The 12,464-nt window shown below is 34.9% G+C and overlaps 1 protein-coding gene across 1 annotated transcript in view; it reads right to left on the reverse strand.

Moving 5' to 3' along the window:
- The window catches only part of LOC136846185 (inactive dipeptidyl peptidase 10-like), a 721,139-nt gene continuing 708,675 nt past the window's right edge, over window positions 1-12,464 (reverse strand). The window contains 11 exon segments of the mRNA XM_067117007.1: window positions 1-1,350; window positions 2,151-2,361; window positions 2,645-2,805; window positions 3,164-3,283; window positions 4,015-4,157; window positions 4,733-4,909; window positions 5,378-5,465; window positions 5,467-5,550; window positions 6,641-6,870; window positions 7,599-7,722; window positions 10,997-11,112. Coding sequence (XP_066973108.1) covers window positions 1,203-1,350; window positions 2,151-2,361; window positions 2,645-2,805; window positions 3,164-3,283; window positions 4,015-4,157; window positions 4,733-4,909; window positions 5,378-5,465; window positions 5,467-5,550; window positions 6,641-6,870; window positions 7,599-7,722; window positions 10,997-11,112 — 1,602 coding nt within the window. The 3' untranslated portion in view covers window positions 1-1,202.

Raw genomic sequence — 12,464 nt, forward strand, 5'->3', positions numbered from 1 at the left:
TGTTGATAAAGACATGTTTATTATTTATTCCAAAAATATGTCAAAATAAAATGGAGAAATTAAGGACACTCTAAATAATTTCCTTGTTATACCTTAATCTAAGAAATAACGTTCTTTACTGTTTACACATGTTACTCTATTTAAATTATTTTAAGGCCTTATACTGCATTGAAACTTGAAAACCCCTACATAGATAGCAAAAATAACTGCCGAAAGGCTCTCTCAAAGATTCTCAAGCTAATTCTATGATGCAGAAGCTCCAACTACAAAGAAAACAAATGAAAAGGAATCCTAACTAAACGATCCCGCCATGACGCTGTCACTCTAACTTTGTAAAATGGATATCACTCACATAAAAACATACATTCATGATAGCATACATTGATACGTACATTTATACATAAATACAGAACACAAACACACAACTATACATCTGAAATGACCAAACACACGTCCGCTTATCCACAAACACTTGCTCTCTTACACGTTTCTACACATTATTATGCAATACTGTTTGGGTATTATATCAGTATAAATGTTTTGTTAACTACTTATTCCATACAAATATTGAGGATATCTCATTATCACAATTATTAGAGAAGTGGCTGTACTAGAAATGAAGTTCAGGAAACAAATAGTGTTTTCATTATAGCTCTAAGCTTTAACTGCCAAATCGCTGATATTTTTAATGCTTTTTAAGTTTCATGTAAAACTGTGTCAAAACATCAAATGAAATGAAAATATGAGTTCAAAGCATGACAAGAAGAACGATGGTAAAGAAAAAAATACACGTCTCTTACAGGTATTTTAGAGGTAGAAATGAGATTCTAATGAAAGCTAACGGTTTCTCATAGCAGTACAGATCTACGTGAATATTGTACATGTTGTTGTTGGAAATAAGGAATTGGTGGCTTACGGAGGCCTCAATAAAAAATATGGGTATTCCAGATTCCTGTAGATAGCTGTGATGAACTAGAACACACAGTTTTCTTAAATTTTATGTTTGTTATACAAGATGGGCTAATCATCGGGTCAACAGGACTACACTGTACACTGAAATCAGGAAAAGTATTAAAATGCTTATCGTATGGTACAATATCATGGGGAGAAGCATAGAAGGGTTGAGACAGTTGGCAGAGCCAGCAGTCAAACCCTACGATGAAGAAATGAAGGTGTTATAGTTTCAACAGTCTAATGAATAACTATTGGAAAGCATCTTGACCATAGAGTATGCTAAGTTCCTCTTCATTATAAGGAGGGAAGCAGCCATCCAGGTACTTCTCTAAACTCTTGAAGAGGTGAGACTGCACCTTTTCCAAGTCGTGGCCTTCGTCAGTGTACGTTTGTTGTCTGAAAAGAAATAGATTTAATTTGTATGTGTGATCATAGTTACTGCAATGCTGGTTCACATAAATCCACAAATGTGTATATGCATGTGTGTGTGTATGCAGTTGCCATTCTTGTCTTGCTGGTGGAAGACCAAAGATCAAACCTAGAAAGGAGGTAATGTCTCAGGGCAGTTTTCCTAAAGATTCATTGTGCCTCTGTAGACTTAAGGGGTGTAAGGCTGCTAGTAGACTTGGTGGATACTAGAACTTTGTTAGGCAATAAACTGCTCTCCCCAATAGGAATGACTATAAAACAAAATAAAACAATAGTCCCAGTAATAATATTCCTTTAGCTACTCAATCAAGTATGAACTCCTAATGCAGAATATTGTACTTCCACAGCAGTTCATCAAACCCTGCCTACAAACACACTTTGCAACTCGCCTCTATCTTCTATACTATCTCTCTGTAGATACAAAAAGCCCCCATTCAAATACTTCTTCCACTGCAATATATATAATTAATATGTAAGGATAACACAAAGTAAAAATACTACAAAACCCTACTGAGAATACTAGTGTAAAGACTACTGGAATCACTGAATAAATATTTGAACAATTAAAATATTTAGCAAAAACAATATTATTGCTGTGTTTATCGAGACTCTAGAGCTTTTTACCAGCTTCCAAACTTTCTGTTTGGCATTCTTTGTAAGAAAAAAACTGAAAGTGCATCTCTAGACACATTAAGTTTTGAAAGGGATACTATAAGCTTTCAGCAACAATCAAGATGAAAGCTCCACTCTTGCAACCTAAAGCATACCTGAAAATAATGCCATTTTTAGTAAGAGCTCTTGATAGTTTGAGAGTGTGAGCATAATGAACATCAGTGTCGGCTGTTCCATGAACAAGAAGTAAAGTGCGGTTCTTGAAGTCGGCTGCTCGTAATAGCAGAGAAGTTTCTTCGTAGCCGCGATAGTTACCACCAGGTTCCACGCGCGCTGTTCCCATGTACTTCTCGCTGTATGCTGATGCTGTAGGCAAAATATAAACTTTTACTTCATGTGCTTTTCATAAATACTTTATAATTAATATAGTTACTGAAATAAAGGCTAAAAGCTTGCAAATCAGTGAAGGTTTCAAGAAAAACTAACTTGAATAGCAGATTTAAAATGTACTTCATCATATTCCTCTGGCCATGATTTTTAATCTTTCCCTTCTTGAAATACCTGTATCTTACAGACTACTCACTCCTGAAGTCTTGTCTCTTCCTGACATTCCTACAATTATGGAAGTTTCCTGAAAAGTAGACCTTACCATAAAGCGACCAATCTGTGATAGGGCTAACGACAGCAGCACATGCGAACACATGATCCGTGTCTTGGGAAAGCAACCTAGCTGCGTTGTAGCCACTGTGGCCCCAGCCAAACGCTGCTACCCTAGCCGGGTCCATAAATTCTAGTTCGGCAACGAGTGATCTGAAAAGTGCAATTATTAGACTTAGTGATAATGCAGAATTGTTTGATAGGTGAAACTCAAAATAACCTGTAAAATATGAACTTCATTTCAGGCACATACTAAGATGACTGGAAAGTCTTCTTTAATAATACAGAATTGTTTGATAGGTAAAAGTCAAAATAACCTGAAAAATGTGAACCTCGTTTCAGGCACACACTAAAATGACGGGAAAGTCTTCTTATTTAATAATACAGAACTGTCTGACAGATGAAACTCAAAATAACCTGTAAAATATGAACTTCATTTCAGGCACACACTAAAATGACTGGAAGAGTCTTATTTGTTTTTGAGAGTTTTCGCAGCACAGTGATAGCTTACTTCATGACGGAGATGTGATCCTGAACTTCTATTTCCCCAAGATGCCAAGCAGGTTTATACATCGATCCCAAGTCTTGGCCAGCACCTCCTCGGACGTCCACTTCCATTACAATCCATGACCTAGAAAGGACCATATTTGAATGGTAAATTATGTTTTGGAAAAATGTTAAAAAAATTAGCTCTTTTCTTAAAACTTAGTATGACAAAAGTGCAACTGTTTTTGAAATGACAGCATAATCATTTTCCTGCCATGGAAAACACCTTTACGCACTTATCCATTGCCTTAAAAAAAAATTTAGCTCTTTTCTTAAAACTTAGCATAATAAAAGTGCAACTATTTTTGAAATGACAGCATAATCATTTTCCTGCCATGGAAAACACCTTTATGCACTTATCCAATACCCAAAATTATCGCTTAAGGAAAAAAACTGAGAATCAAGATGTTTTCATCTTTCCTTTAATTTTTCAGTAATAACTGTCATATTTAGTAATGAACTATAACATTTATCCATTGTAAGATAATTGATCAAACTTTACCAAATGCAAAAACCATATGGTAAATTGAAATTTCTCTTATTAAGTTCAACTAGTCATTTGAAACTTTTTTTTTTGTCTTTTGAACATACTACAATAAATTGCAGCTATAAATGTTTAAAATGGCATTAAAGCCAGTTTCACAAGGTACACTAAATAAAAGAATTACACTTCTTTTCATTTACAAATTCCATTGTCTTGCTGAAAGTATTTTGTGTGGGACTCAATATGTATCAGGTTTTCCTGGTTCATTTGGTAAGTAATTATTTACATATGTCTGAGAAATTAGACTGGTAAAAAATTTAAGTCAAACTTACTTATTTGAAGCTAGATATGTTCCCCAGTCAACTTTCCACTTGTGGTTGACATTCTGTTGAGCTGGTACGCCTCCAACACGCACTACAACGGGGTGAATAAATGCTTCATCGTCCTTAAATTCTGGGGGTACATTCAGTCTTACCTGGAATTGGAATATGATTACTATAACAAAAGTTCATCTTATGAACTATGTATAAAATAATTTTGAATCAAGGATTGTCCTGGAAAAAGCACACCGTGAAATTAAAGACAGTTCATAAAACAAAATATGTACATTATTTTTGAGTGGTCAAATTCAACTCTCATAGAAAGAAAATTTGCTTGTATTTGCTTGCATAGCTCTACCATCCTTCAAGTACTTCATCTAAAACTGATTAAAATTTTGCTAATCCTCCATATATACTGACAGCCACAACCAACCCCTAGGAATTATATACCTAGCTTGTAAGATGAAGCCCTGACTTCAGTTAAAGTATAATGTTTGAGTACAATATGATTCACATTTTACATTCATCAGCATGAATGCCTACTTGCTGTAATATAAATTTCATCTAAATGTAAGGTCCCTTAAAAACAAACCTATCATACTATTTTCCAGTAGTCCTACAACAACCAACTACCACATAAAAACTCAGGACAGTGTAGAGTCCAACTTCTTGTTTTCATTCATGAGACAAAATGTATTCTCTTTACATAGGTAGTGGCTCGAAGACATACCTGAGCAACAAAACCATCTTCCAGCTGTACACGGTAATGTTTTTGTTGCGGCCACGCCATCTCTCCACTTAACCTTTGTAATTCTGAGTTATTATGGATGTACAGCTGGATCTCTCCATCGTTTATAGAATATAGTATTGTGTGGGGCACGCCGGGCCCTTCGCACTGCAACACAACCTGTCATGGAACATGAAAAAATATTATAGAACTACCTCTAAGAATGACACTCACTGTGTCCATTTTTAAGTTTTACTGATTGAATCTATTTCCCTATTCAACACATCTTTAGTCAACCAGTACTGCTAAAATAACAATTTTTAAAGTAAATTGTATTTTTCCTAACTATACAAACCCGAGGTCCTTTACACTAGGAATTCCTAATGTAAAGGACCAGAGGGTTTGTATATTGTGTTGGAACAACAAAATTTTTATCCAAGACCTCTTGCCTTCCAACATCAGTGAGGAAAATCCATGAAGCCTAAATTTGTATGAATTATTTCAAGGGACAAGAAAATTCTTATTATCCATTCAAACATGGAATTATAAAAAAACAAAATTTTTATTCAAGACCTCTTGCCTTCCAACATCAGAGAGGAAAAAAATAAATGAGTAGGAGTACCCCACCCTGAAGACAGGATTATTCACCTCATTAAAGTTGTTGGGTCCCATGTAAGGAGTGAAGTGCCTGCAAGCTGGGGAAGTGTAATTAAGATCACAAGTAAGGCACTCCTGCAGGTGTGGGGGTAGTTGCTGATAAGTCCATGACACGCCATAAGTGGCGGTCTCTGGCATCTTTCTCCTTGTTCGCAACATAGTATCTGGAATGAATACAGAACAGCTCTCTTAGTGTGGTGTTTTAGCTTTGCTAGCACTCGGTATCGACTAAGGAGCTTTAATCATGTCAGGAACTTTATTTATGCATAGGATGTATGGCATTTCTAAACATAAGAAAGATTAATCTGATTTTACAGGAAGTTTTGATGATTAAGGAACTTTCAGATTAGGAACTTACTTTATGCATAGGATGTATGGCATTTCTATACATAGGGAAGATTAATCTGATGTTACAGGAAGTTTTGATGATCACTGTACCACAGGATGTACTATATACCTAATTTCAATTTAAAGAGCATAATCTCCAAATGATCTAACTATAAATATACTCTTCCAAGGCATTATTTTGCAGAGTGCAATGTTGGTGAGTGAGAAGTGGGCATAATCTTAAGGAACACAATCTTCTAAAAGCTTTTTTTTTTTACCTATCTTTCAGTAATAATCATTACAGAGCAAAATATCAGAGTTTAATACTCATCCAATAAATTTCAGTCCTTTGGAATGATATCTTCTAAACCATAGCTGCACAAAGCACAATCTTAAAAAGCATTATATAATTGGCTGTAACCTTGAAGAGCATAAACTCACAAAGCCTTATCAAACAAGTGCAATATCAAAGACCACAAACATTCAAAACAAAATTTCACTAAAACACAGTTTAACAAGACATAACCTCACTAAGCACATCATTCATACTTGCAAGACTAATAATACAAAGCATATTCTTACTGTGTAATATCAAGTTCTCAATTACCATAATGTTATAAAATGTACCTTTGAAAGTAAACAAACTACTATGAGTTATGTTTGAACTTTTACCAGATTTTATTTACCTGGAAACCCTAAAAAACTAAACAAACTACTGAGAGTTATGTTTGACTTTTCCAGATTTTATTTACCTCGAAACCCTAAAGTGAGATACTAAAAATTTTAGGGAATTTGATTCTGACAGAGCAACAAACAATGTGCAAAGACTTTAAAGGAATCTGAATCAAACGAGACTTATAAACAACGATGCTAAACCTTCACCGGAACCTCACACTGGATTAAATTAATTCTCGCGGCATAACTCACACATAATGGTTGACAGTATCCCAGGCGAGAATAGAGAACACAGTATAGGGCCCGAAAGTAAGAGGCATGTTGTGGTTAATTTCAGTATTTCCCTGTATGATATGAGGATAGGTCCCGAGGCTCCCATCCACCAGGGGGGCTATGCTGATGAATGCTGTTCCATCTTTCGTAAAGAGAGGGGCATCCTTGACGATCACCCATTTCTCGGGGCCACTTTCTTCAACGTAAAGCTGCAAAAGAAGATAAAATTAGGATGGCAAATGAGTAAATGTTTTTGTTAAATATTCAATGACCGGCAGTTAAAATTTTGGAATAAAGTTGCTTGCCTTGTGGCTCTCTGCAAATGACTGACTACCAAGTACTTATTTCACGCAGGCACAGAGTTTCTATGGGATGTTCCCACACTGTCCCATCCTTGCCTTGGATTCCAACCCAGGTTCCTTGTGAAGGAATAGTGTTGTGAATACGGTATTAAACTACTGGACAGTTCAATGATGTGTGGCATCAGCAAGTTCACACAATCTTTTTCTTGTCTAATATATGTTTTCATTGTGGAGAAAACAGATTTAGTCAAACATTTAAGCACCGTCAAGAGGCTATGATGAAATTAATGTTAAAATATTAACTTTCAAATGGAGATATGACTGCACAACATGAAATACTTTACAATGACTAGAGGAAGAGGATTCATTATAGCTTAGTAATGAAAACCAAACATGTTGAACGGTCTTGAGATATATGAAATCAGTCAAGTCAAAATGACATCACTAAGGATTCCACATAGTACCAGTATTCATTTTTGTAGTCTAGACTTCTGCAAAACCAGTCTGAACATCTGAATGAACACATGCAATTATCCTTAATTTTCTGTTAGTCTGTTTTCTCGTTATCTTTCAGGTTGCTCTGATCGGATCATTATGGATGAAAGTAAAATTATCCTGAAGTGCAAAAGACTTGCCTCATCACAGAACCACAGTGGAGCAGAGCATGTGGTCACGACACTGACGTTCTGAGGTCGATTTCTCCACACAACTGCCACCCTCTCTTCGTCTATCCACCCCACTCCAGTAAAGTAGTGATCCCTGGAAACAAAGAATGCATGTTAAAAGTGTTCTCTCTTAATCGTATTGGCTTCACAAAATCATCAAAATAAAATTCACTGCAATGTCAGTTTCTTGTTTGTGGATCACAAAGGCAGCCAGGAATTCTGTGTTCCCCAGATTAATAGGAATAAAAACCCTTACCAAAAAATCAGATCTGAGATTTTCCAATACCCAAGACCAACAAAAACTGAAACTGTACTAGTGTTTCATGTATTTTTTTTTTTAAAGAAAGACTTGGTTCTTGCCATGAGCACAAAATCTACTTACGAGTTTATCCGTTAAAAAATGATAGTGTAATATAATCTAATCCCCTGAGGCAATAAAACATTTTCCTTGGAATTCATAACGTTTACGGATAAATTTACTAATTGTGTCACAGTTCACCAAATATGTTTAGACAAAGGATTTTCTTTTTTGATTTCTTGTTGTGACTGAATGTACTCATTGTTAACAATTAATTCCAAGGACCTAAAACTGGTTGGATGGATGCTGCATTTTTGGTGTCTCACTTAGCTGTAAAAAGACGTTGATGACATTATCAATATAATTAAAAAGGGGGAAATGGTGAAATTACTTTTAGCTTAATGTAGGACTTAACAAAATTAAAATCTTTAGAGGTTACTTTGAGAGAGGAAGAAAAGTCTATTATCCAATGCAAAGGGGAAATGGGGGGAGGTCAGCATGGTACTGGGTATACATAAAAATTTGGAAATGTAACGATGGGCATGATAAGATTGACTATTCTGATAGATAGCTGCATTTTTAGACATTTAAAAGATCTTAAGGGACCAGAAAGGCAAATTACTACTGTTTAAATATTAGAATGTTTTTTTTTTTTAAAGTTTGAATAAAGGAATGAGGTCTTTACACGCATGATTAATGACAGGGGCAGTTATAAGTTTGGGGACTGATAAGTGCACTTACGAGTTTCAGTCATAATATTGCTCTCGAATAGTTCAAACGGAAAGGAACCCTTCTTTGACGGACAATGATGTGACGTCAATTCTGACGCCCTGAAGTAAGTGATTTCCAGAATATACTGCAATATATTGTGCACATTCGTCCATATCCAGAATCGTGAATAAATTAATATTTTTCATACCACTTCTGGGCAAAGAGTGTCTTGTGACTATTTACTAAGGCCCGCGATATTCATGGTAGTAAGATGGCAAAGATAATCAGCTTAGGTATAACCACTGAATCTTGCAAAGATTGTGGAGAATTTCATCTCGACTGCTCATCTTCGAATAACTGCCGAAAAAAAGGGTACTTCAAAGGAACCACCAACTCCCTCTCCCTTTCCTAAAATCTTTTAGTTATCTATTCTGAGAAGAGCCCTATGCCTAAATGTGATAGTTTTTTTGAACGTTTTCTCCTCTTGTTTTGAGTTGCTCTGAGACTAAAAATGACATATATGAATATAGGAGTGCTCACAGGATTGCCTTTTCTCTGGAGGCCCTGGTTAGGGGAAACGGCTTTATATAAAGTGTGAGTGTAACTCTCTTTCTCTCTCTATTATAAATATATATAATAGATACTATGTATTATGTAATTACAAATAAATGATGTAAATGGAGAGATTCTCTCTCTCTCTCTCTCTCTCTATCTATATATATATATATATATATATATATATATATATATATATATATATATATATATATATATATATATATATATATATATATATAATATATATATATATGTAAATTACAAATAAATGTTGTAAATGGGAAGATGCTGCCTGAAGACAATGCTATTTTGTGTAAAAACCTCTCTCTCTCTCTCTCTCTCTCTCTCTCTCTCTCTCTCTCTCTCTCTCTCTATATATATATATATATATATATATATATATATATATATATATATATATATATATATATATATATATATATATATGTAAATTACAAATAAATTATCTAAATGGAGAGATGCTGCCTGAAGACAATGTAGTTTTGTGAAAAAGCCTCTTAACTTATCAAATGATTTATATACCTGGCTTCTTGATAAGTGGCAAAACCTGATGAGATCAAAGACCTTGCCCAAGCTAAGCTGTAATTTACACTTATCATGCAACTTAAGAGCTTTATGTGTAAAATTCATCACATCTTGAAAAGGTTGCCTAGCACAAACCATCATAGAAATATAGCTGATAAAGGCTGAATAGAATACTGTCAAATTTTCATAAATGTTTCTGTCCTTCTATGAACTACACTGACACTGGCACAAGCCCATACGTACAAAACAAAATGTAATAATTCGATGTTGTTTTCTTCAGCTATTGTTAGCCTATACGCATTCATCTAACGTTGTCAAATACGATACGCCTGCAATAGGTCCACCTTTTATTTCATTCAACGTTCGATACCATTGGGTTATTGACAAAAGCTGCTCTTTATTCAAAATTAATTAATCCCATTCTCCTTTGTCTAAGCAGCCCTGACGTGGTACTAACTTCTTGAGCAGAAAAAGTTTTCTCCCAGTTCGTGGTTGGTAATGCTGTGTGTTGTGACTCCTGTGTATCTTGGATGCGAGTTCAGGCCACAAATGGGCTGAAACTTCTCTCATTTAACCGTCAGTTTTACACACAACACACACACACACACATTATATATATATATATATATATATATATATATATATATATATATATATATATATATATATATATATATATATATATATATATATATAATTATATATATATATATAATATATATATATATATATATATATATTTTAGAAATATATATATATATAATATATATATATAACTAATTCAACATTAAGCCGTTTTGAAACCTAACATGTGGCTCCCGAGAAAGACAAGGCAATGATTACTGCCAATATTCATAAATTAACTGCCGAATCGTGGTTGAACCCCCTCATCGCCACACAGGAAGTGGCTCCAGCAAGTACGACCCATCCCACTCCCATAAGAGGCTCCTAGTTCTCCCTAGCTGACTAACCAGGTGTATAACTTACACCTTAGGTAAACAGAGACACCGTGGGTTTTAACGGAAAGTGCTTATAGAGCTCCGTCCTCGCCGGAACTCAAGGCCCCAATGAAACGCAACAATGACCACCCAACGATGGACTCAGAAAGGCTACGTAACCCATCTTTGAACTCCATATGACTGCACACGAAGACAATATACCTTATCACATTACTTTTCTCGTCTTAGAAATAGACATACTTAAACAAATATTATTACAACAACAATACAGCAGCAGGATTGGGAAGGGAACAAACCACACTCCCACTGACTGGTCTTTGACTCTTGAAGGTGGCTTCAGGTCCTGTGGTTCTGCTGTGGGCTCGCCGATATCGACAACCCAGAGAGTTGCTACTGGGTTTGGCGTATCCACCTGGAAAGGTATGACGGATTTAAGCACACATTCAGATGCCATACAAACTCGTAATTTGAAATCATGTGAAGGGTTGCTTATGTAATTACCACACTGAAACCTAAATGAGTTTGGTTCAAGTTCTGTAAAACAACGCTACAAAAAGGCAGTTATTATTACTATAGACTACAGGCAGAGAAATTATGATTTCTTAGCATATAATTACAGGAAATCAAATAATTTTTTATTGTAAAAGGCAGAGAAGAAGATAAGTAACAATTATCATAATTCTCGAAATGATGTGAAAAGTTATTGTACAATACTATTTCTATAGCACAATACTAAATTACAATACAATACTAGGAAATTTTATATTGTGCATAAATAACAAAAGATATCACTATATGGAAATTGATATGAATGATCGGTTAATACATACAGACACACACATATATATAGTTATACCTATATTGATGCTTTAAATAATAAATCTATAAAAAACCTTTCTAAATAAGGGTATAAATAAGGATCCTTCTACAGGATCTGACTCTCTCTCTCTCTCTCTCTTCCTCTATCTCTCTCTCTCTAGTCTCGAAAAATCTCTAAATTATTTATAGGTAGTACTGACAAAATTCTAAATTATTTATGTGTATGACACTCTGCCCTCATGCATAAAAATTGAAAATATCTCTCTCTCTCTCTCTCTCTCTCTAGGCACTTCTAACGCTATTGTTAGATCTATCATTAGATCTAAAAAAAAAAAAAAAAAAAAAGCCCAAAGGCACTTGATTAAATAGCTAAACTGGCATGGGAGTAATTTCGACCTATAGCCATGGAAGTAAGGTTTGAGAAAACAAACTGTGGGGTGTCTTTGGAAGGTGTTGTAAAGTAATTAACAAAATGGTCGGGAGACTTTCACAGGAGAACTGTTCAGTTACTGCGGCTATCTTTTTCTTTATTAACCTTCATCCTACCAACGACTAAACTTCTTTTCTTTTACAGTCTCACCTAAAACCTCACACTTAATAAGGTCAAAGTGATTCAGTAAAATCATTAAACGAATCAGCAAATAATAAAAATATTCACGAATAGGCCTAGTAGACTGTATCCATCTTACACCATTTGGGACTAATCTGACTTGCTTGCGAGCTTTGCAAGCAAAACTAATATTTTACCTTAATGGGATAACACAATTATCATTTTGCCCGTCATTCCAGATATACCTGCAAAAACATACCTAGAAATAAGCTAAAAGACCTAAACGATATTACTTAGTAGATCCCTCAGTATCGCACTAAGGAGTTCATCGACAGTTGCCATGTAGTGCAGTGTTCATTCCCTCTTCATTTATTTTGGGAAAATGTACATTATTA

The sequence above is a fragment of the Macrobrachium rosenbergii genome, chromosome 14 (genome assembly GCF_040412425.1).
Source record: "Macrobrachium rosenbergii isolate ZJJX-2024 chromosome 14, ASM4041242v1, whole genome shotgun sequence".
NCBI lineage: Eukaryota > Metazoa > Arthropoda > Malacostraca > Decapoda > Palaemonidae > Macrobrachium > Macrobrachium rosenbergii.